General features: G+C 40.0%; 3 protein-coding genes across 10 annotated transcripts in view; 1 reads left to right on the top strand and 2 right to left on the bottom strand.

The window, feature by feature from the left end:
• The window catches only part of LOC125765541 (sodium/hydrogen exchanger 3), a 55,071-nt gene extending 49,340 nt beyond the window's left edge, over positions 1 to 5,731 (top strand). The window contains exon 20 of one of the 2 annotated variants that reach the window (XM_049430812.1): positions 1,894 to 5,731. In XM_049430812.1, the coding sequence (XP_049286769.1) occupies positions 1,894 to 2,248 (355 nt within the window). In that variant the 3' untranslated portion in view covers positions 2,249 to 5,731. The remainder of the gene's footprint in view (positions 1 to 1,893) is intronic. The other variant, XM_049430813.1, reaches the window with a different exon arrangement.
• A 775-nt stretch (positions 5,732 to 6,506) lies between these two features.
• Positions 6,507 to 18,063, bottom strand: LOC125765544 (intersectin-1). Of its 6 annotated transcripts, none has more exons than XM_049430820.1 (15): positions 17,694 to 18,063; positions 16,948 to 17,445; positions 14,824 to 15,537; positions 14,327 to 14,739; positions 14,151 to 14,248; positions 13,900 to 14,075; positions 13,402 to 13,786; positions 13,156 to 13,329; positions 12,843 to 13,085; positions 12,542 to 12,756; positions 12,278 to 12,467; positions 11,787 to 12,203; positions 11,580 to 11,709; positions 11,304 to 11,477; positions 6,507 to 10,515 (listed from the first exon to the last, which is right to left on the bottom strand). In XM_049430820.1, exons 2-15 carry the CDS (start codon positions 17,106 to 17,108, stop codon positions 10,505 to 10,507), a joined length of 3,501 nt encoding a protein of 1,166 aa, XP_049286777.1. In that variant the 5' UTR covers positions 17,109 to 17,445; positions 17,694 to 18,063; the 3' UTR covers positions 6,507 to 10,504. The 6 variants fall into 6 exon arrangements, with proteins under 6 accessions (XP_049286777.1, XP_049286778.1, XP_049286776.1 ...); XM_049430821.1 differs by having other exon boundaries at positions 6,507 to 10,403; XM_049430819.1 differs by having other exon boundaries at positions 6,507 to 11,477; positions 17,643 to 18,063.
• Positions 18,064 to 18,213: 150 nt separating this feature from the next.
• LOC125765589 (sodium/hydrogen exchanger 3-like) lies at positions 18,214 to 21,794 on the bottom strand. Of its 2 annotated transcripts, none has more exons than XM_049430902.1 (6): positions 21,370 to 21,794; positions 20,165 to 20,622; positions 19,748 to 20,094; positions 19,388 to 19,605; positions 19,241 to 19,324; positions 18,214 to 19,177 (listed from the first exon to the last, which is right to left on the bottom strand). In XM_049430902.1, exons 2-6 carry the CDS (start codon positions 20,540 to 20,542, stop codon positions 18,957 to 18,959), a joined length of 1,248 nt encoding a protein of 415 aa, XP_049286859.1. In that variant the 5' UTR covers positions 20,543 to 20,622; positions 21,370 to 21,794; the 3' UTR covers positions 18,214 to 18,956. The 2 variants fall into 2 exon arrangements, with proteins under 2 accessions (XP_049286859.1, XP_049286858.1); XM_049430901.1 differs by lacking the exon at positions 21,370 to 21,794 and having other exon boundaries at positions 19,748 to 19,886; positions 19,974 to 20,094; positions 20,165 to 21,200.
• Positions 21,795 to 23,837: the final 2,043 nt, after the last annotated feature.

The following is a 23,837-nucleotide window of genomic DNA, read 5'->3' as shown; positions in this document are numbered from 1 at the left end:
CTGGAAACCGCACCACTTGTACCATTTGTTGAGCCAGCCTACTAAGGAATATTTAGCATCGTCCTACCGTCAACCATCGTTTTAAGCATTTGACTGTATCGATTCACATTTTGATAAGTTGAAGTAGGCTTAGAACCTGTGCAACAACCAAAAAACGATAAAGATCTAGTGAACATACAGGGTTTGTTGATTGAGCTTTCATATTGTGCAAATTATAGTTTTACAACAGTGCCTTAGAAAAACAGCTATAACAACACTGCAGTAACGCTGCGTTACTGCACGAGTAGAATTTATATAGCGATATTCACAGGTGCTTTCTTCTTTCCAAACAATTTAAAAGAAAATACTTTTCCAATAGTTTTGTACAAAACATAGTTGAAAACCGTAAATTCATTTTTTCAGCTCTTCAAAGCTAGTTGAACGATAAATTGAACGAGCAGTTCTTGCATTCATTCCATTGACACAGTTTGACATTTATGTATTAGAGATTTAAAGTAAATTTACTTCCCCTTAATTTATCGTTTTATATTTTTGGAAAACTAAATAGAACATTAAAGGAAAAAAAACAGCCCTAATAAATAACTTAACAGATTGCTGCCTCCCTCAAAAACTCTTCCAAAAACATCAATTTCATATTAGTATAAATTTCATTGAATTTTTTTCCACGTGTACATATATATTTTTAATATGAATATTTTCAAATGGAAACACTTCTCATTTTACACATGAGGTTCTTTTAAAAAACCCAAAAATAATACTTCATTTCGAGCTGCCGAGTGTACGTCTCCCCTTAAATGATTTTGTTGTTGTTGAAAAAGACTAGGCGTCTCCATTGATATTTAACGCATCTTGGTAAAATTAATTTTCATGAGGCATTATATGATTAAACAACATTAATAATAGTTTCATAACCCACCATTGCTAACACTTCATTTTTTCATTCTATTAGGGTTTCATAAAAAAATGATATTACATTTGGATTGATTCTTGGGATATTTCAACTCCGTTTGATCTTGTAATTATGTTGGACATTGTATTTTGTATATTTATTGTAATTATTATAAAACTGAATGCTTGTTGAATATCCTGTGTACTATGTTTCTTATTTTTGCATTAGTCTTTCCATTACTATGCGTAAATCGCGCCTGCCGTTGATGCGTAGCCGTAGTGCGCTATATTTAGTATAAAACATGTCTTTTTCCTGTTACAATACTCCCATATACTTCGGTGGTAGCTTTTTGCATTGTTACGTTGTTGTTATGTTGCATTGAACATCCCGTCCCGGGTTCGATCCTATCACTTCTGACGATTTTGCTTGATACCATCGGGTTCATCTGGTGCTTGGAACACACAATCGGCGCAACAAAAAAACTCTCCGGGCCACATAGGGCCAACGATACTGCATCGGAAAGCAATCGAAATCTTTCGCCTGCGATACGCTGTAGAGCTACACATTCAGTCTAGTGTTTTCGTTTTAGTTGATCGTACCACAGCTCTCGCTCGTGTAAAACTGTAAAACGGTTCCGAGCGATACGGTACGAAGCGCAAATTATGCCAACACTTGCATCATTTTAGCTCCACTTGTGTTCACTCGTTCGCATACGTAGACACCCACCATTGAACTGTAAATTCAACACTGTCATATACGTATTTCTCGTTTCTCTTTTTCTTCCTTCTCTCTCTCTCTTTGCCCAACCGTTTTCTATCCTTGTTTCGTTGTTGTTGTTATCCCTTTTGCCTTGTGCCCTGCAATCCTTTTGTTGTTTTGTGAAATTTTTGAATTTCATGCGAAATCTCAACAAACCACTGAATACCTTGCCTTCGTTACGAATTCCTCCCTCACCCAACAACACAAACAAACAAATTGATCCGTACTCCCTTACCGAACACCAGCGAGGCAATCCCAGAAGAAAACTACACCAAATCTCTGCCCGAACGAGACAAGTATGGAACCCGCCGAGGACCAGCTCTAATCAAAGCATCATCCACCAACACACCGAAGTCGGCCGGGCGACGTTCGGGTGGTCCGGTGAACCCGCAAACAACGGCCCTCCTGTCGGCCAGCTCGACCGATTCGGACGAGGATGACGATGAGGAGGATGGGCATGATAGCCATCGGCATCATCAGGATAGTCGCGATGATGCAACGCGTCGATTAAACGGCGATGGAAACAACGACGATGAGGAGGACGATGAGGACGACGACGACGAGGACGAGGACTGTGCGGACGAGCAGCATCCCATATGAGAAATATTCATCTAGGGTAGTCGTGCGGACTATCGTGGTAAATTTTAACGCCCAATCCTCAATGGCAGGAGAAAGGCTTCACTGGTTTGCGGTCGACCAAGCAAAATGCGGCCGAAACACAAAAGCACAATTCGTGATCGAAGCAGATTGCAAGTAACATTCAGCGCTTCTTCCAACTCGTTCCCCCCGCACTCCGCGTAATTCCGATGCCTTAGCGGAGGATGTAGAACATGTAGAACGGAAAACCGAATTTGAATTCTATCGGTTTGCATTACCAAGCGTAACGTGGCGTTACGCACACTGTTCCCGCAGATTCTGTAAGATGAAAAGTGTCACAGCATAATGCAAAAACGAGCGAGAAAAATAGTAAATCCATCAGTGGGGTAGCAAAGAACAGCAAACGAACCACAACATTGATCGAGGTAATTCAAGTATCCGGTGGGAAAATAATTACTATTACTATTACAACTACTACCACTACTACTACTACTACTACTACTGCTATTTACTACTACTATCGATCGTTCGTGTTATGTTGCTGAAAGTATTCGAAATCATTCCGGTTGCGTTTAGGTAAGGTTAGGGAAAAAACTCCGTCAACTGTCAAAACTGAAAACAAAACTGCACGCCGTACTTAGTGGACAACCTTAGTGGACAGATAGGCGCAGCAAGGGACGTTATAGTTTATTTTGGGAGAAATTAGATTTTAAAAGACGACCGTTTAAAAAAGAAAACAAAAAAAAAACAATCGATCATTACGTATACATATAAACGGGGTTAGTAGGAAGTATAAATGTTTTAGTTTAAAATAATTTAATAACGGCGGGTGTAAATTGAGAAGAAGAGAATTACACAATGCAACATAATTTGGTGCTATTCTAAATGCAAGGTAGGGTGATACTAATTTTTCGATCGAAATGAATCTTCCTCTCACACACACACACACTGATGCGTTTCACGGAAGAATACTTGCTGCTTCCACGCGAAACGCAACAGAAAGTAGACAAAGGGTGGGGATCATAGGGATTTTTCTGATCGAAAAAAAAACGGTGTACTTAAAACTAGCTAATTAAATCCTTGCTATTTTGCGCGTGCAGTTAGCTGCTGCATTCACTCCGATGATGACTGTCGCTTGTTTAGTGAGATTTGCGCGAAAACGCTAGCACAAAACCCACCCTCTTCCCTCAACCATCGAAATATGGAACTGATACGAACGATTTTATCAGCTCTACAAATGCTAGACAATTTCAATATTAGAAACAATTTTTAACTAAACACAGTCACCGTTTTGCAATGGATGAGCCGAAGGTTAGATTCCCTTTAGAAAAGCCACAAAGTGTCACATACGTACACGTCAGTTACCAGATATCCGTCTAACAGGAACATGCGTTCCGTTGGATAGGTGTTAAGATGCTTAGAAAGGTGAATTCCCAAACTTGTTAGAAGGAGTTAAAACAAAAAACCCACTACCACATCAGAAGTTTTTCTTTTATAATAAAAAATATTCCTGTTTTAGTTTAATGCAATCTTAGGACAAAGTTTGATCGGATCGGTTTAGTTGTCTTTACCATAACTCCAAAGAAGGAACCATTTTGCTCTACTCCAATGTACACCATACTATAATACCAGTGGAATATTTTCAAAACCAAACAAAAAACCGTTTCTTTTTTTAACTTATTACTTCTTCTTTGCCAAAGGTAATAGTGTGAACAAAGGGTAAACACAAAAACAGGTAAACAAATAGTGTAGCAAATATATGGACAAAAAAAAAAAAACCATACACACACACACAGCAATTATATTACAATGGCGCAATAGTTACTTATCCAACGTGATCTTAGTCCATGCCTTTTAGGCGGCTTTTGGCGCTATTACGCTACTTAGTTTCCGTGTAGTTAAGTTTAGTGTTTCGTTTAGTGTTAGATCAATGACACAAAACAGAGGTATTATTACACAACAGTATCGAAGCGTAAGCTAGCATTAGCTTCTAGGGTACGCGACGTGGTATACCTACTGGTATGTAGGTTTTGAGTGCGAACACCAGTAAGATATTCAGCAAGTAGCAATTATTGCATTATTTTTCACATGTGTGAACTTTATTGTAAAGAAGAGACCTTTAGCAATTTGGTTTATTAACCGTTTTATTTTTTTTTTACTTACTTTTCAAACACCTCTGATACTTAAACATCCATTCGGTGCACAACAATGGTAGTCTTTTACACATATTATTTGCATTTGTTTTTGTTTTGTTTTAAATAAATGCTTCGATATTAACGTTTCAGATAAATTTAAACAATTTCCATTTATATTGTTTGTTAGTTTTAATTTAAAAAAACATTAGCTTGAAATTATTTGAAACAAAGGAGAAATGAAACAATTACCAGTTCATTTCATTTGGTACATGCTTTAAAGCGAAATACATCGGGAAACATAAATTAAACGTGGAGTAAGACGTGGCCAAAATTTATTGCGTAGGGTCGTTGCATATCCCCCCTCTTCCGTGTGACTCTGTAAAACGGCTTAAACAACAACCACGTTGTCCGAGTGGAATGCGATAAATAAAACTAAACATTATTGATAATTGAACTTATAATGACTGTAGGTCAACATTTTACGGCAAACGGTTGCCACGTGTGGTGCAAATAGTTAAAAGTTACAAACAAAACCGCAACACCATTCTTGCGGCATAGAACGCTTATTTCTGTCCACCAGTGGCGCCAGGGACGAACAAAAAAAACAACAACAAAACACTATCTATATCCCACACTTTCCCCACACGCAGCAAAACAAAACCCCAAAAGCCGCCGATACTTTCCCTCTTCCAACGCAACGGTAGAGCACACGCGAGCTGCAGAAATGCACCGTTTCAATGCACGTAAAGTGATGCAACTAGGAACATGGGTTGACGATGAAAGCCAGTACACTTACGATCACTACGCTGTGAGATGAAAAAGAACTGAAACATAAAAAAATGGAAACCGAATAGAACGCGAATGTGCGTCAACTAGCCGAAAGCTACAAGGCAGGAGCACAACTATAAAACTATGCACAAATGACCGAAATGATGAATGTTTGAAAATGAACACGTTTAGCTACGGACACGTTACACAATCATCTGGAAATGAATGAAAAAGAAACCAAACCATTATATAGACAACACCAGGGATGTATACTATTGTTGTCACAGTTTCTTATGTCTCTTTATGCGGGCAAAGGATTCAAAGAAAGAAAACAAACAAACAAACAAACAATACCGTACGGGTTTGAGTTGATACGGCTCGTAGATAAAGAAGAAGAGAATGTAAACGATGAAACTTAATGGATCAAGAATAGATAAGAGTATAACAAAACAAACGGTTAAGTAGAAAGGATAGCGAAAGGTAAGCAGAAGCAACAAGAGTGTGAGTATGAAGCGAAGCATGTGAATACGAACATACAGAGAGTGTATAATAAAAGTGAAGGAGAATATTAAGAAACATGAAATGTTTGATGATTACTAATTGAAAGTAAATTACAAACAAAACTACAAAAAAGGAGAGGGTAAGTATGATCATTTATTACATATTCCTACAAAATTCTTCTATAGCGTTTATCATCCGAGTCCAATACGTTATTTTTAATGATCTTTTTACCCATTCCTGTTTACAGATTTTCACGCCAAATATTGGCGTAGGGCTCTTTTGAGAAAATAGAAATGAGTGAAACAGAGCGAATGAGTGATTATGATTTGAAATTTTACTTACCCTTTTAAAAGTCAAAGTAGTTAAAAGCATATGAGTGAATCATTAGTCGGCACAGAAAGAGATTGAGTTAAAACGTAAAAGAGTGAGTAAAAGAATCATAAAAACTCCTTACGTTGCGTTAAACCTCCTCCATCCTCCATCAAACTCAAAATTTCAATCGAAAGTTAATGATGATTCCATGGTCATATCATGAGAATGTTACCGGACGACCAACTCCTTCTTGATATGTTGGTCGAATTGATATGTTATGTGTACTGCACAATTGAGATCTTCGTACAGTTGCAAGGGTCGGTGATTGGTTGATCGTACATGCCTCTAGCCGGTCGTCTTTCATGTTTATGTATAAACGGCGAGCTTATATGATTTATATTGTTAATACTTAAAAAGTATTACAAAACAATGTTTACATATTTTATTATTTAAAACATTATAAACATTTTACATTTATACGCAAAAACCTTATTGTTTTTTTACTGGCGATTCTTTCTTTCCATAGTTGTCCCACGACAGAACGATTAATACATTCCCATTTCAATATTTATTCGCTTCCGCTTTGTTTGTTACAGTTGCTATACATGTAAATTAAGTGAAATTCTATGTTCAGCACTGATGCCATTCACCTTTCAATGGTTTTGTTATGTGCTGCGGCATTATTGTTTAATAAATATTACACTTTTCTTATTACTTTCAGCTCATACGCCAAGCTGCTGATTTATGACACATTCTTTAGAGTGTGTTTCTTGTTTAATGCTGCTTAGTTGTATCAGGTGTTGTTTCGTTCCTTTTTTTTCTTTCAGTTGCTTTTTTTCATTTGCACCACATACACACCATTCACATCCATTGTAACATATGAAGGTTAAAAACGATTGAGTAAATGGGTATGACTGATACGTTATCGTGATTTATTATTGTTTACTGTTAAGTTGAGTTTGTAATTTTAGGTGGAACATGCTTTTCTTTTGAGCCGTTTTAAGCCATTTTCGTTTCTACCCTACATAGGTAGCATATGTATTTTGTTTGTTTTTAATTGTCCTTTGCAGTGGTACCAGTTCATGTTTTGTGTTAGTGGCGTAAGTAATTTATCTATTTCGAATACTATTTGCTGGCTTTTTTATGATTATGTTTATCACGTTCGATAGTAATTTTATTGTATTATTTGTTAAACAAGTTTGTACAACATTCAAGTCTGCACGGATAACACATTCATTTTCAATTCAACAATTTAATATAAAAAAAATCATTGAAGTGAGATATGCCATACTTAAATCACATCAATTGATAAACTTAGCTCATCAGAAGCATTTCTGAAAATGAAAGTATATACCAAGTAAAAGAGTGTTGGGTACAACCTTACCCTGAATTACCAAAAACTTTTGAAATTTCCCGAAACGTGCGTGTTGCAATTAAAATATTTCTTTCCAAATTTTGCTTTCATTAACCAGTTGAAAAGTTACTGTTTGAGAGATGGAGCAATATTCCACTGAAAGTTTTACTATTATTTTCATGTTTATTCTCAACTTTATTTGATCTTGATGTGTTTCCTCTGTTCTTTTTGTTTGTTTTTTTCATTTACATTTACAACACACATTTGCTTTTTGGGGGGAGTACGTTTAGATGCATTTGCTTGGGTTTGCTTATTAGCCATTGGTTTGCTGAAGGAGTTCACAATTTACACAAATATGGGAAATCCTGGTATTGGTAGCCGGTGTACTGGAGCAGCAGCAGCAGCTTAATCGTCGTACGGGTTTTTTGCAGACAATTAATAACAATTATGTATGATGTTTCCGCACTTGGTTCACATATATCATGAGCATATGTATATATATGTGTGTGTGTGTGTTTGTATGTGTTCGTTTTTTTTAAATGTTCTTTATCATTAGCTGTATCTTACAGCGGTACGAACGACGATGTGTGCGACAGGACACAGGGAACAGAAGCTACAACCTAAAAACTATCAACCTGAACATTGTTTGCCGGAACCGTTTAGATATGGAGTTAGAGAGAAAACGTTCAACATCACCGACCGTCCTATCCGCTACTAAATTCATTTAACGCTTGCAATAGCATAATAAATAACACTTTCTGAAGAAATAACCATTTTTCCGTGTACGTTTCATAGCAGTGGGCTTTCCATTTCTCGAATATATAGCGTGTCAAGGAGTTAAGAGGTTTTGCGTTCGTCGAATAATAGGGTAGGGCACGGGTTTAAGTTCTAAATATGTATATATATCTATATATGTATATACGTGGGCGTGTATGTATGTATATATTTATATATGCTTCTGTTTCATCAGTAATCATCCTAGCATTTTTGCGTAACGAGTTTGGTTTTGATGGGGTTGTGTTCTTACTAGCGTTAACGAGCAGTAGTTGCTTTGCGATTTTAATTGATATCCGGTTTCTTTTTGGGCGATACGATGCAACGTTCGCAATAAATAACGATGGCTATACGTTTTTAAATATATGTATATGCAAGTATGCTTACAATGTATCCGGTTTTTTGCTTCCACGCACACACATTGAGATAAGCATTTCGATAAATAAAACAAACCGATGTACACGGATAAACAAAACCTAAATTTTAACGAACCGCACTAGTCTCAGCACAAAATATTCGTGCTATACGGCGGCATTTAACCTAACTCACATCCGATCTCCCTTAATAATCATGTATGATTACACATCACATCGTACCGAGAAACGATTGGTTTATACTGAAATTGTACAGCATCTTAATTGCTAGATCGCTTCATAATCATAAGAATAGTAACTATAAACAATGCGCCCTGCATTGGAGGACGTATCTGTAAGCGAAAAGTCATGAATCACTGAAAACCAAATGGCTGCCACATTTGCTCATCACCCACCAAATCCCCACTTCGCCACACATTCTGTTATCATTCATGGATGCCTTCCATTAGTTTCCGCATCTTGCTTGTTACAAATGCAATGCTCTTACACCGATGTGTTCGGCATTAATGTTGCTGTGCACTTTTGCACAGTAAAGTTACAATTTGCTGTAAAGGATGTGCTAAGAAAGAACAACGAAATGAAGCTATCGAAAGAGAGACAGAATCGGTAGCATATTTGCAACCATTTAACACTATTCTGTGTAACGTTTCCGATAATCACTAGCATTCTTTAAAGTGTAACAAGCCAAAGATTAGAGATGTACTATTTTTTTTCATTTTTGGGAGGCCTATTCCTATCGATTATGTGACACATTCGGCTGTACGCGTAAATAAACTCATTTACAGGAATGTTTTCGCTTTCCAACACTAACAAAACCAAAAAACACATTCCACATATTCACTAACTTAACAACTTTAACATACAGCTGATTGTGACGATTTCATTGCTTTTAGGAAACAGGATATAATAATATTCACGAAGGTTAATATCTACATATTTCATTCTGACCTGCTAAATGATCTGTATTGGACAGCGTTTCTTCTGTGGTATTACAGAATACTACGCTGTCCCTTTCGTACTTGCAACTGATTTTTAAAAATAAACTCTTCTAGAAGTATGAGTAAAAACACCACAATTGGTAGACACTTGCGGAGGTGGTGAAACTAACTAAAGATCCGTGAATCAGCCTCTTGCTAAATACTTCATTTCATTTGCAACCTATTTTACTGTAAACAAAAGCTGATAATACTTGCACCTGCTGCTGATTGCATGGTAGCAACTCTAACGGTTTTGCAGCGCTTATGCGTCACTCTCCTAGCGAGAGCGAGGTAATTGTGTGTAAGATGATTGTATATGTAAATAGAATACAACTACTATGCGTGTTTTTTTCCTTGTTGTAATGTGTGTCACTGCAGCAATAGTAAACGCCACACGTAGGAAAGTGATTTCGTTCCTTGTTTTTGTTGCCCCAACCTGATCCCGAACTATACTCCGACTTTTGTTTCCATAGGTTTCCATCGAAATGAAAAACATTCGTCTCGATGCGCTACATTAACATTATACACCTATAACAGTGGGTTTTGTTTTTAAATGTTTTTTTTTGTTGTTGCTAAAGTGGTGCTACTGCGGCGCTGTCCTTCTGCTGTCCATGTGAAATGCTCGCATTATTAGCTGATTATTGTTGCTCTGATTAATATCGTTATTGTTACTCATAGTATTTTCGTTACAGTTATTGTTATTATAATTAGTTTTATAATTATTGATTTTATTGTTGTGGTATCGCTTATTGTTGTTGTGTAGATCGTCCTCAGCACCGTCCGCTGCTTGTCTGTAGCTGCTGTCACTGTAACCATAATCCGTACGACAAGGCTTATCGCTGCTGACGGTGGTGCTAGGGTCGGTGCACCGTGCGAAACCACGGGCTAAGCCATCTCGATATATCGTGTCGTTATGGGCTTTGGTGAACGTTGCAGAAAGCCCTGCTACCCGTTATACATTGCCTTTACGCAGCGTGGTGGAAAAGTTTAAAGAGATATGTAAAACACGCTTACGATACTGGCAGCGATACACGCTCTCTTCCATGAGTGTGGTAATTGTGTCTCTAAAATATAACTAACAGAAGAGCCAAAAACATATTTACTATACTGCAATCAACTAAAAATAAAACGTATAGTACACAAAAATAATAGACAAAAACAATGTTTAATTTAAAACACCACATTAAAAAACGATGACTTTTCTTTCTGTCCTCAGAGATATAACAATTGTGAAAATAAAAGAACCGCTTGTTAAAAAAGGAATACCGATTAAATATACATATATATATAAATAGCGATCAATTTTCTACTACATATGATTAAACAAAAATGACCTCAATGCGGTACAACGTTTGTCGTTCCGGTATCGCTTGACATTTTCCTAGTTAGAGATATCATTTGGTATGATATTTAATTGATATTTGAGTAGAACATAACGCGTATATATATAGTATACACTATTACAAAGAGCAGATCTGATCAAATATGTGGCAAATTCCAAAGAATACATCTTTTTGATAGAGTACGTAAATCAGCTAAAGTATAGCTTATAAGCTTTCCATCTCTTATAATCTTTCCTTCGCTCAGAGACAACTGTAGAATACGCTCGATTCGAGCCTTACGAGGCACTAACACCTACAAGTAATGCGATGGGAATGATGATGTTGGCAAAACAGACGCAAATAAAGAAAGGTATAACATACAAACAAAAAATTACACACATAATGACACCGTAACTTAACATTTACACACACAAAGAAAATATACAAACGTTTCAAAAAGCATATCCATACAGACTACGCGATTTACAAGCTATTGTGTATATTGTGTGTTAACTAGCAGCGGGAGATTTGCCGTTCTTACCGGACGACACGAACGGGCCGACGTAATTGCTCGGAAACAGACCGGTGGTGCCGTTCAGTTCACCGCGCCACCACTCCGGCTCATCACGGCCGAGCACGCTAATGATATCGTCCTTCTCGAAGGACAGCTCGTCGTCGTTCAGTGCTTTGTACGGGTACAGTGCGATGACTTTATCTACCGATTTAAAAACAATCGTAAGTCAACATCAACTAATTTGCGTAGTGCCGTAATAGGAGATCATATGTCCCCCCACAATTACTTCAACATGCTACTTACCGAGAATCGTTTCCGTCAGCTCAACCTTGCTAGCCGACACCGGTGTATTGCGACCACTGTTTCGTCCACCCTGCAGTATCTTTACATACGTCGCCGGGAACCAACCGATCTGTCGGCGACGACCCTTTGCCTGCAACACACGTAACAGTGTTAACGTGATGTAATCCATCTTGGGCACGCTCCATGTTAATGAGACGCTGTACATACCTGTAACTCACCCTCCCACCAGCCGGAATCGGTCTTTTTTCTAATCATGATTAGCTGTCCGCGCTGAAGCGAAAGCTGCTCGGAGCTCGTTGCTTCGTACGGTGCAATCACCTGTGCCACTTCGCCCTTCCGCCGAAGGCTGGGTGTGGCCGACGTCATGGACATGGAAGAGTAACGAATGTTTTCTTCGTTTGCTGCCGCACCAGATGGTGGTTGAGTATTGATCTGCGACACTTCCGAATCTAATTCGGCTTGATTTCGTGCATCTTCTGCATCCTGAGTATTGCTACCGGCAGCGGTAGTTGATTGCTTGCGTTTGGTTTCCTGTTCGTACGATTGCACTTGTGGCTGATGCTGTTCCTGTTCCTGATGCGTCGGTTGCTCGTTATATGTTGCTTGATTCCCGTTCATTACCTCCTGTAAGTGCAACAGAACAAAATCATTACTCGGTCCACTACAAGGACGTTTTAAAAAATCCCTTCTTTACTTACACCTTCCTGTTTTTGCACATAGTTTGAAGGGAAAATACCAGTCCGGTTGCCAATTGTGCCTGTCCACCAATCGCCTTCCTTCTTTGAAACAGCAATCGTTTCGCCTGCATCGAACACAAGATCACCTGCCTCTGCCGATTGGTACGCATAGCAAGCAACATAATACTCAACGTCACCGTTACAGGTAGCCCTAATTGTAAAGACAAAACCACAGTGTAAATGTAATTCCGGTCGGGTGACACTTTCTTTTCTTTCGCTGCTTACTCTGTATTATCGTTTGCCGGTTGGTACTCCTCAACTGGTGCAGTGGTGTATTCTGCAACCGGTTCACTGTAAGCTATCGTTTCTGGTGCTGCTGCTGCTTCTACCACGTTCAGGTTGCTGTCCACCTTTTCTACAAACGATTCCGGGAACCAACCTGTATGACCATTGATTTCACCTGCCAACCATCCCGGTTCTGCATTCTGTTCCAGCGGTACCTATGGATATAAACGAGGAGCAACGTACGTAAGTCATTGGTTACACCAACGGACCAACGCAGACTGCTGGCACTACAGTCATTTACCATCACAATATCACCAGGTTGGAATGAAATCTCGTCGTTATTTCTGGCATTAAACTCGTAGATTGCCCGATACTTCATGTATCCCGGTGGCGTTTGTACATCATCGCCAGCCCTTGCGGCCGCTGGCACTGGATCACTGCTGACTGCCGCATGCGTCGCGGTATCTGAAGTGGCCCATGAGTTCGAAGTGTCCCATGCGCTGGTGTAGGATTCGTTTTTACGATTGTTTTTCATCTCCAAAATCTATTTCGAACACACAACACAATGTTAATATGCTGAAAAGGGATGTCAAATTGTTCTCTTTTATACATACCTGAATTCTTTGCATATCATATTCGCCATAAAGTTTCTCGCATGCATCAATCAGATCGGTCAGCTGTGATTTCAGCTCGATCAGCTGATCTCTATTCAGATTAATATCCGACGATTTGTTCTCGATCTGTTGCTTGGTGTTTTCTAGCTTGTCCTTTAGCTGCTGTATAACGATCTGGAAGGAAAGTTCATATTTTAATAACCAATTAATTCACGCCAAATAACCAAACGCTACAATTTGCCATACCTGTTTGTTAGTGAATTGTAGCTGGCTTTCCGTTTCGCCCGATTTGCTCTTCGCGTCTAGTTTAGCCTTCTCCTGGCTCAGCTGCACCAGCCGCTGATTCTGTTCCTTTACCTTCGCCTTTAGCTGATTCATTTCCGCCATCTGCGTATCACGTGTGGTGCGCATCCCATCAATCGTGGTTTTGACGTTCGTAACACCAACGCGCGTATCGCAGATCTTTTGCGACAGCTCCTTGATGCGTTCATTGAACGTGCTCAGCTCAACGCTAAGCGATTGGTTTTGTGCTTTTAGCTTGAGCACATTTTCCTGTTCACGCTGCCTGTGCTGCTGCATTTCCGCAATCTTTTGCGTTTCCCATTCGAGCTGACGTTGTTTCTCTAGCTCCCTGTAGACGTGTGAAAGAATAGCGTGAGCATTCAAAAATATTGGCAACCGTTACAATCAACAAACAATAATAGTTGGTACGGATTAGTTAGCTTATTAAACAACCACACATACTTTCGAGCAAGTTCCTTTTTTTCGAGTTCACGCTTGCGTTGTTCCTCTCGTTCCTGTTCGAGTTCGCGTTGACGCTGCAGTTCTTTCTCCAGCTCTTGCTGCTTCTTCATTTCGGCCTCGAGCTTAGCTTTGCGTATTTTTTCCTGTTCTTCACGCTCTTTGCGCTCACGTTCCTCCTGAAAATTTACGATAAATAGGAATTAGAATTAAACAGTTAGAAAATTACGCTATCCAACACTAGCATGAATTACCTGTTCTTTCTTTTGAATATCCATCAATGCTTTTCGTCGCCGTTCAAGCTCCGCTTGGCCTTTGTCGAAGTTTTCCTTGCGTTTATCTTCGAACGATGCTAAAGGAAGGAAGGATCATAGGAAATAGTGCTATTAGATTACGCTTCTAACCAACACAAACAACAACGTTTCCTTACATTGTGGTAAGCCAGACAGAGGATCAAGCTCAACGGCGGCATGCACCGGTGCTCCCTGTGACGAAACGGAACCATGGCGAGAACCTACCACCGAACCGTGGCGTGACGAAGCCTTCCGGAAGGACGGCGGCACGAGCTCGGGTGGCAGCGTGGTAGGAACCTTTTCGCCAGCAGCCGCCATGTCACACAAATACATCGCCAGCACGAACTCCTCGCAGCCAAGCCGCCCATCTGTGTCCATATCGGCAAGGGCCCAAATTTGAGCAAGCATCGCCTGTGGAAGTTTCGTTTGCACCATAATGTTGCGTGCCTGCGGCCCGGTAAGGAATCCGCTACGGTTGCGATCAGTCGTATTGAACAGCTGGGTGTATTTCAGTTTAGCTGGTCCTTTAATTGCCCACTCCATTTGTCCGCTGTACGGGAGGGGGAAATTAACGATATGATTGTACCGACGATTGCCGATAAGAGGGCAAACACGGATCGGAAGCATTACTTACGGAGATTCAATAGACGGTGCCCGTTCCGAGATTGACATCGAGCGCGCTGGTGTTCCGCCACCCGAATGCGGAGGTGTCGGAGGTGCTGGAACAACCGATGCTACGCCGCCCACCAGTGGCACTGCGTTAACACTTCCTAGCGGATCAATTAGCGGCTTCACTGCTGCAGTCGGTGGAATGGTTGGAGCGCTTCCTCCAAGGCCACCGATCAACGGCTGTTGCATTACAGCTGAAGCCGGTGCCATACCCGGAATGGTCGGCACGCCGGGAATCAGCGGTTGTCCCATAGAAATGAGAGGTGCCTGAGAGGTGGCACCGATTAGGGGCTGTGGTGGAAGGGCCGGCTTAGGAGGCACCACACTAGCCATTAGCGGAACCTGGGAGGCAACCATTTGATTGTTCATCAGCGGAGGCACTACAGCATGCGGAACGATTCCGGCAGCATGCGGAGCCATCATGGGTGGCTGAGCTTGTGGAACAACTTGTGGCACGGCCGCAATCGAACCGGACAGCGATTTCAACGGATCGAGCGGACTCAAGCCGGAGGTGGGAGTGAGTATGGGTGTTCCACCAACGGCAGTGAGCGAAGCGATGAGTGTTGGCGGAAGTGCCTTGGGAACTTCAAATCCACGCAACTTCAGATTGATCAGCTTGCAGGCGATGCTGAACTCACCGAGCGTCATGCGACCATCGGCATCCGTATCGGCAAGGGCCCTTAAAATTGAAATTGGAGAGTGGAGTGGAGAGAAAATTAATAAAAAAATACGAAAATAAGCTAAGAAGAAGTTAATAAATTTTTTTGAGACATTTCAGAGCAACAAACTTGAGAGAACGTTTACAATATACAGGGCAATTTTGCATATTTCTTTCACAACAATCAATATCATCCTTTAATGGATGCGGTTAACAAAAAAAGGAACCAACGATGCGCAAAAGGACGACGTGAACCACTCGATGACTCATAGGTAAACAACTTTTTCGTATGCCCTTGAGAACGACGATAATACCACGGTCCATTTAGAATGGGGAGCGCCCCATAACCAAATAACTAACCGTGGGCTGTACCAATCTACTTCATCTTGTTCGGTCAACCTCTCATTAATTAGGCAGAGCCAGAAGAGAAGTACATTATCGAGTGCTTTAGTTTGGGTTTTTCGGGAGAATCGTTTTTACATGCTTACAAACCCTTCTCCAATCTCGGCCCTGCTACATCGGGGGGGTTCGATGTAATTGAGCTTTAATTTGGAGTTGGCTCCAACTCTCTCAACACACATCCAAAGTTTCGATACCTAATAATGCACTTGGGGAAACCTTCCACGTACGAATGTTTGGTGAGATTTAGGGCAGTTAAGCAAGGTAACAAGTGTTTGATGTTTGGTGCTCTTTTTTCAATTTGCTGGTTAGCTTCTTTATAGTTTAATGCAATTAAGACATCCAAAAGGAGGGTGGTTTCAGGCGTTCTAAGGCCAAAGGAAACAGTATCATATCTCCAGTGCAGATAGCAGTATACATACACAGCTCCGAACATGTTGTATGCCATTAACACTCACTTGATAATGTCAACTGACTGACTGGACAAAACATAAAAAATCAATGCGAATGACGTTGACGCAAGGAATCGTCTTGGCACTGCTATCGGCAAACAGAATATGAAACATGCTACAATATATCAGCTCCTAGCAATGGAGAAAACGATAGAATTTGCGCGAGCCGTAACAAAAATACTATGAAGCAGTCATAAGTCACGTGAGCCTTTAAAAAATGGCACGGAAAATCAGGATCTGTAATTATTGCCCACAATCAAGCACCCATTGCGTTCATCCAGGCAGCAGCACATTGTATTCACTAAACAAAGTAGGTACGTTGTTGTAGTTGTAGAATGCCAGAACGAACGGTTCAGTTCAATTGCACTTTCCAGTTATGTAAGCGAAAAAGGAACCGGAAGTTTGAAACCAGCGGAAGTGGCGACAGTGAAAGGATAAACCAAGAAAAAAATATACGCCACAAAAGGTTTTTTTTGTTGCAAGGAATACAGTAACTGGAGCGTACGATTGGGGAGCATTGCATTTCATTCTAAAATAACACAGTTATGGAGAAAAAAAACATTAAAACACATAATCTTACCATATCTGGCCGAGTATTTGTGGGGGCAGTTGGCTCTGAAGGAAGAATCCTTTGGCCTGGCCCCCCGTCACCACACCATCGACCGGTTGAAGCGACTTGAACTGGTCCTCGTACTTGAGCCTCTCGCGGGAGGTTATCACGAACGGGTCGGATGCGTTCATAGTGCTGGTGCTGGTGGTGGTGGTGGGTGATAACAGAAAGAGAGATATCCGCTCTACGTTCTACGCGGGTTCTAAAGTGGGCCGTTTATCAATGGGAAGGGCCACCAACAATATCCATGCACTGTTTTCTGTTGCGAACGCTACGGGTCGAACCGCGGGGCACTCCCGTGCTGAAATATTCTTTTGCTCTGCCAACACTCGCGTAGTAGGCGTAGTAGCTTTTTTTTGCTGTCCGCAAGGCCTTCTTTTCACTTTGTGTTTTTCAAATATTTTCACCGTCACACGAACACTGCATCACTTCTCATTCAGACTGGCAGCAGCTAAACCGATGGGGCTGCTGCAATTGAAAGGAAATGATATCACACCTTACACCACAAGGGGCACATAGCTCCCCCAGCATGAAGGTCTGCTTCAGGAGTTCTATTTCTTGAAGGGAATAGAAGCTCACACAGCAGCCTACACACAGGACCACCATGCGCAGGACACGATTCAATGGAAAGTTGTATATCGATTTCTTTGGCTGGCTATGCTCACGGGAGTGCGTTCTTCACAAGCACCAAAAAACAATTTCTACAATTTTCCAACCTCTACGATACACCCACGAACAAACTTTTGCACACCCTTTTGATCACTGATCGTTGAAACGCGTTCCCTTACGAAATAGGGGGAAAACCGCACTTTTCACGGGTTCAATCCCAATTAGCAAGAGAAATTTTGCATTTAGAATCACAAACTTGCCTACTTCTTCTTTTTCTTGTTTTGCAAGTGCTGATGGGGAACCTTACAACAGTCGCTCTTCGTGGAGGATGAATTTTGTTTATCTGTCATTGCCGTCCTCGCCCGAAGAACAAAACTGACATACGGACAATTCTTCGTGTCAAACAATGACGACAGACAACTGTCAAATTCAAACAATCCGCGGAAGGGAAGATATCGGGTAGGGAGGTACACTGTTTCCGCTGTTCGCGAATTTGCTGATATCAGAGTGATTAAATTTTACAACGCAGGAAATTTTGTAGTACGAACGACGAATAGAGACGAAAGAATTCCTTTGGGATCAAAGTTTCTATAAGACATTATAAAAACAAACGACAAACTAAAAATAACTATCTCGGGAGTGACTACAATATAATAACAAATAAGTATATAAAGCAATCTAATTTAATTTAAAAAGATTGTATGAAATATTTAGAAGTATATGGTTCTTATGGAAAGTAATCAATTTTCATGGCGTTCGTTTAGAATCAAAGAAACAGAAATAAATACGAGTGCGACGAGTCCCGTAATCTTCAATATATTTTTTTTTAATTCCCACACATTAAGTATTTATTCACGCGTGATCATACCCCAAAATCGGCATGGCAGTGTTAGTGATAGATAATACATGTTGAACACATTTGACGCGTTGCATAACTGACTGCTAGGAGATACTATTAATGTTCTTGATTCAATGCTACAGCCAGCACACAATTTGGAGTCATACGTATTAACCATGCTCCAGGCACTTTACCCTCTCAAGTGTTCACCTGCATTTTCACGCCATATTATAATATTAGTATTTTTTCTGTTTAATTAAACTCGATAAATCTATATGTTACAATACATTGCAAAAAAACGGTTATAAAGCTCAGATCTATACGCACCTTACATTATCAAAACGGTTTTCTCGTAAGATACAGCCAGGCCATATTCTAAACTTATTTTTACAACGTAGTCAAATAGTAAGTCCTTGCTACTGATGAACTGTCCAAACGGGAAATTGTAATAGTCCAATTGTATGGAACCGGCCGTAACCTCATACACAACCGGGCCGACCGGGCATCAAGATAACATTTATCTATTACACAACTACACCATCTCCAGTTCGTGACTATTTTCTTCCATGGTTGGTTTGTGCTGGTTCAAATGCTTATTATCCAGTATTTTGACTAGCGGTTTAATGGTGGTACCTTGCAGAAACACTGTAAAGAAAACGACCGCAATCGTCGTCGTCAAGAACATTGGCTGCAGCGGAATGCGATCCTCGTCCACCAGTAGCACTAAAGCGAACGCAACAGCTCCTCGAAGGCCTGAAACGACATTGGATATTATTATTAAAAGTGCACCATTCACCAACCGACATGCTTCATTACCTCCGTAAGACATGACAAATTGATCTACCTTAGTTAGCTTCTGAACTCTAAAAGCATTTGATAACGCTGACAATATCAAAACACCTGTGAACAAAAATGAAATATTAATAACCGATATCACGTGCTTAAGAGTCGATCAATACGTACCTAAAATTCTATACACAAAACAGAAGATTATGGTCAGCAAAACGAACCAAGTGTTCCACTCATGCTCATAACTAACGGTGACCACACCAAGGAACATGAAGATAATCGTTTCCGCCGAGAAGGACAATATTTTCAATGTATACTCAATGGTAGTGCGTGATTTCTCCGACACATTCTGCTCAACGTAGTTTTTCACCGTTAATCCACAGAAAGTGATGCTGAAGATATAGGAAGAACAGAAATACAATCATTTTTATAATACAAAACATAAGCATGCAGGATATCTCATCTCAACATATATAATATATCTTATCGGTATCAGAACTACTGATTTACAATTGATTTGTATCTCCAACTTACGCGAGGATACCGCTCATGTGAAAAATTTCCGCATTCAAGTACGCCATATAAGCCATCGCAAAGATGAAGATCGGCTCGACGACTCGCACTTTATCAGTGCACCGTGTTATCAATCCAGCCAGGAAGCCCCATGTAATACCTGTAAAACGAAAACAGTCTAGTAATGGCTGGATACATGCTAAGTATTTACTGCTGTAACCGTAGTGAACAAAGTTTGAACACTCACCGATAAACGAACCGCCTAGTACATCGACAAAGAAAGACCCAACACCGGCCGCTATGTCAACGGTTATGATTTCGTCAACACCAATTTCGTTATACACTTGGAACATGTGGTACATTACGATCTGAGAGTGGAAAGTAAAAGTCTTGTTAGTTTACGCCCTCTCCCATGCTGCTATCGATAAGAATACGTACAGTGACAGCATAGTTAAGTAGCAATTCACCGAACACTACGATCTGTAGTACCTCGTTGACTTGTATGTCCTCAAAGACAGTGAGAACCGCCACCGGATTGACGGCTGCGATCAGCGAAGAGAAGAGGAAAATGTGCAGGAACGGTATGTCAATGCCGAAGATGCCGGCCTGACCGCAAGCCCAAAGCGAGCTACCAATGGTGGCGATATTAAATAGCGTACCAATCACACCCATCAGAAGAATGGTTGTAATGTTTTCGAAGAACTTGCGATTCGGTATGAGGTACCCGGCATTTAGGATGATCGGCGGGAGCATGTAGAAGAAAAACGTGTTCGGTGTCAGGGACGGTCCGTGCAGATTTGCTGCATGTCGCAACATTCCACCGACTAGGACACCGATCACGAGCAGCACACAAGATTCTGGGAAAATGCCACTCAGCTTGGGTATCAAGTAGAACACTGAGAAGGACACAAAGACTCGTTAAATTTCAAAACTCTTTAGTTAATACTTAATACTTTTACTTAATGCCTAATTAATAGTATGTTAAATATTATCTAGTAGAATTACATGGGAGCTAATGAGATGAGTTTAACAATGGATGGACCCTTGTATAGATGCTAACGAAACGCAGAAGAAGAAATACCAAATATATGCATGGTATAATTCGTTAAAAAACGGAACACAATACATTTACTTCACGCTGTCCTAGGCTCCTAAACGACGCAAAGAAATTCATGGAGCTTAGGATAGCTAGTATGTCTCTTTTCATTGCCGATCAAACCGTCCACGGACAGGCACTGAGTTGTCGAACAGAACTTCAACGGATGGAGTCCTAAAAGTAGATATCGTGTCGGATAATCTGGGTATAGGTCGTTGGGTCTCCAGGGTAGGATAGCCTGATAGCAAATTATGTAGCCTTTTTTTGAATTGCTTCAATGCTTTGGCTCCAGATATGTGGTGAGGATCATTAAACAACACTTTCGTTCTCTAAGCCTGATCGGACTAGTAAACAGAAAAATGTTTTTATGCTAGTTGGGTAACTAGTACGGCGTTAAGATAAAACAATACATTGTAAAAATGAAGTAAATCAACAGTTTCCAGTAAATTATTCAATTCCGTTAAAATTATAGCTACACTTTTTCTTAAAACTTGAACTTTAAGACAAGCTTACCTAATAACTGATACTAAACCTTAACAATACTTACCAATCTTTGCTAAAGTGGCAGACAGAATCCAGACACCAATTACGAACGGAATTTCAACGCGGTAAAAATCGACATGGGAAACGTGAAACCGTACGTTGTTGTGTTCATCACCATGTTCGCCTTCATCGACTCTGTCATATTCGATCTCGTCGCCATGACCAGAACCGTCGTTTGGCGACAGAGAGGATGATGCGATTGTTCCTGTTTCCTTGGCAGAACGTTTTATTTGATTTGCACTCGTTAGTGATCCGCTACTGCCATCGAACGCCAAATCCAAAGACAATAATTTTTCGACCGGCTTAAGTTGGAGGAGAAAAGTGGTAAGATTAGGGTTAGGGATATGATAATTTACGTACAAAATGTAAATGATTTCTAAATAAATAATAATTGATTCGCAGAAAAAACCTAACTTGTTGATTCTAGAGATATAGAGAAATGATCGATCCTAGAGATAGATCGGTCATTTGAGCTGCAAGTTTTTACACTTTTTCTACTAGACTTTTTTCGCTTCCGGGGAGCTGTCTAGCGCTTTTAGGCCCTTAAAAGCGCTAGATCTTTTTTTCTTTTATTTTACTATGCAGTTACATCCAATAATTGTTTCAACAAATCTATGTTTTGTATTTCCATTTTAAAAAGGAAGTTTATTTTTCAATTTTTTTCCAAACCATTTCTAGTACATCACTCTTTTTCAAAACTGGTAAAATATCAGTTTTAGTAATGATACCGAATTCAACAAGTCGTTCGGAAAGGTTTTAATTTACTACTGGACCGAGCCTCTAGCATGGCAACTGGCAACAATGGCATTTGTTAAGATGTCCTCTGATGAATATGTGTATGTAACAAATATAAATTTATTGGGGAATCCGTTGACAGGGACTAGTTGACATACCTAATTAGAAATGAAAATAATAAGTACTTCCAAAAGAACATATTTCCGGCAAACAACCGCAACCGTGGAAACAATAAAAGAAGGATGATATGTTTGGTGAAGTAGGATATCTATTTCTTTAAGATTTTGATGTTGTAAATGCTTACCTTCTCAATGCTTACCGATGTGCTTAGATTAGGCGTAGCTAGAACTAAGGCATTATGAGGTAGTACAGCGCTGCAGAATGCTAAGTATACACACAAGCTACTAAGTCGTGGCTGATGTAGCTCCTGGACACCTATTCGGTGGCGCAGCTTTAATAACACTTGATCCATATACATCGCGCGGGTAACTAGAACGCACTTTAGAGGGCTACAAAAAACGTCTTCAGATTAACACCACCTGGGGCCGAAGTCTACGCCCTACAATATCCTGCACCAGTTCCGGTGAAAGCTAAGATGTTCTTGCAAATATTAAGTCACTTTTAAATGTGTGTAGAATTGCCTCTTTATTCGGATTTTTATATAAATCCAACCATTTTTTTGAAATACAGGTTTATCTGTTAATAACCAATTATCGGAAATGAAAATTATCCTACACATCATTTTAAATGCTGAGTTCATCTAAAATATACTTCATAGTTCAACGGAATAGAACCACTTCAACTCTGACCAAAATAGCATTTTACCCATCACTACAGGATTGCAGAAAAATTCAACATACAAAACGTCCCACGAGTCAGTTTGAGTTTGACATCACTGGTTCAAGCATTCAATGGTTTGGAATAGCAAAAACGACGAAAACAAAACGATTCAACTAATACACCCAAAAATAGACACTTTCAAGCTTCGTTTTTACTGCTCATTCTCCGTCAATAAATAGTGTCGTCATACTTCGATATCACTTCCCTAATAACATTGCCCTCATTTCCAGCACATTGTTACACGATCGTGAAATGAAACCTGGATGTGTTTTCCGCCAAACTTATTTACATTCGATCACTTTCCAAATACGGTGCGTTGCGATCTACTACCACGGTGATGTTAAAATATAAACTTGCTCCCGCACAGCTTATGATCGATCCACACTAAACATTTGCACACGAGATAGGATATATAAGCTGACGATTAACGTGCTACTGTATTAGACCATACAACACCACGAAACCCATCCCAAAAACCTGGACAAGAACAGCCACCTTAGTCAGACACTAGTTAAATATAATTATGTTATCTTGGCGCCACTTCTGTTATGTTGTTGAGCATGCCGGTGCTCATAATTCAACTCGTCTTGGCATAGCGCGTTCTCATTCAAGGTTAGCCAAGCTCACTGCATTGAAGAAGTGAGATTGAATCGCTCTCACTGGCTGAGGCGATGCTCTAGTAAATAAAAACAGTCGATGTAAAAACTGGTTGGTTTGTTTTAAGACAATTTTAAGACATGAATCTGGTCGTTTTGCTGTACATGTTACAGTATATTAAAGAGAACAAAAAATCATATCTCACTAATTTGAAGTAAATCATTCATCGATATTGAAATGAAATATTAACAAAAAATAAATATTTCTGAGTTTTCGATGACCATAACAATGTAAATTTGA

This window comes from Anopheles funestus, chromosome 2RL, assembly GCF_943734845.2.
Source record: "Anopheles funestus chromosome 2RL, idAnoFuneDA-416_04, whole genome shotgun sequence".
Lineage (NCBI taxonomy): Eukaryota > Metazoa > Arthropoda > Insecta > Diptera > Culicidae > Anopheles > Anopheles funestus.
Note: the sequence above shows the minus strand (reverse complement) of the source record. Positions and strands in the feature narration are given on the sequence as shown.

Bases quoted from the DNA above. Each gene is read 5' to 3' on its own strand.
- LOC125765589 (XM_049430902.1), bottom strand. From the start codon at position 20,542: ATGTTGCGACATGCAGCAAATCTGCACGGACCGTCCCTGACACCGAAC. The intron at 19,606-19,747 runs GTAAGTTGGAGA...CTATATCTTCAG, and splicing joins CACATGAGCGGTATCCTCGC to CATCACTTTCTGTGGATTAA. The intron at 19,325-19,387 runs GTACGTATTGAT...TTTTGTTCACAG, and splicing joins TTTTGTGTATAGAATTTTAG to GTGTTTTGATATTGTCAGCG.
- LOC125765544 (XM_049430819.1), bottom strand. From the start codon at position 17,108: ATGAACGCATCCGACCCGTTCGTGATAACCTCCCGCGAGAGGCTCAAG. The intron at 12,204-12,277 runs GTAAGTAAAGAA...TTGCACTTACAG, and splicing joins ATGTGCAAAAACAGGAAGGT to GAGGTAATGAACGGGAATCA. The intron at 11,478-11,579 runs GTAAGTAGCATG...TTAAATCGGTAG, and splicing joins GCTGACGGAAACGATTCTCG to ATAAAGTCATCGCACTGTAC.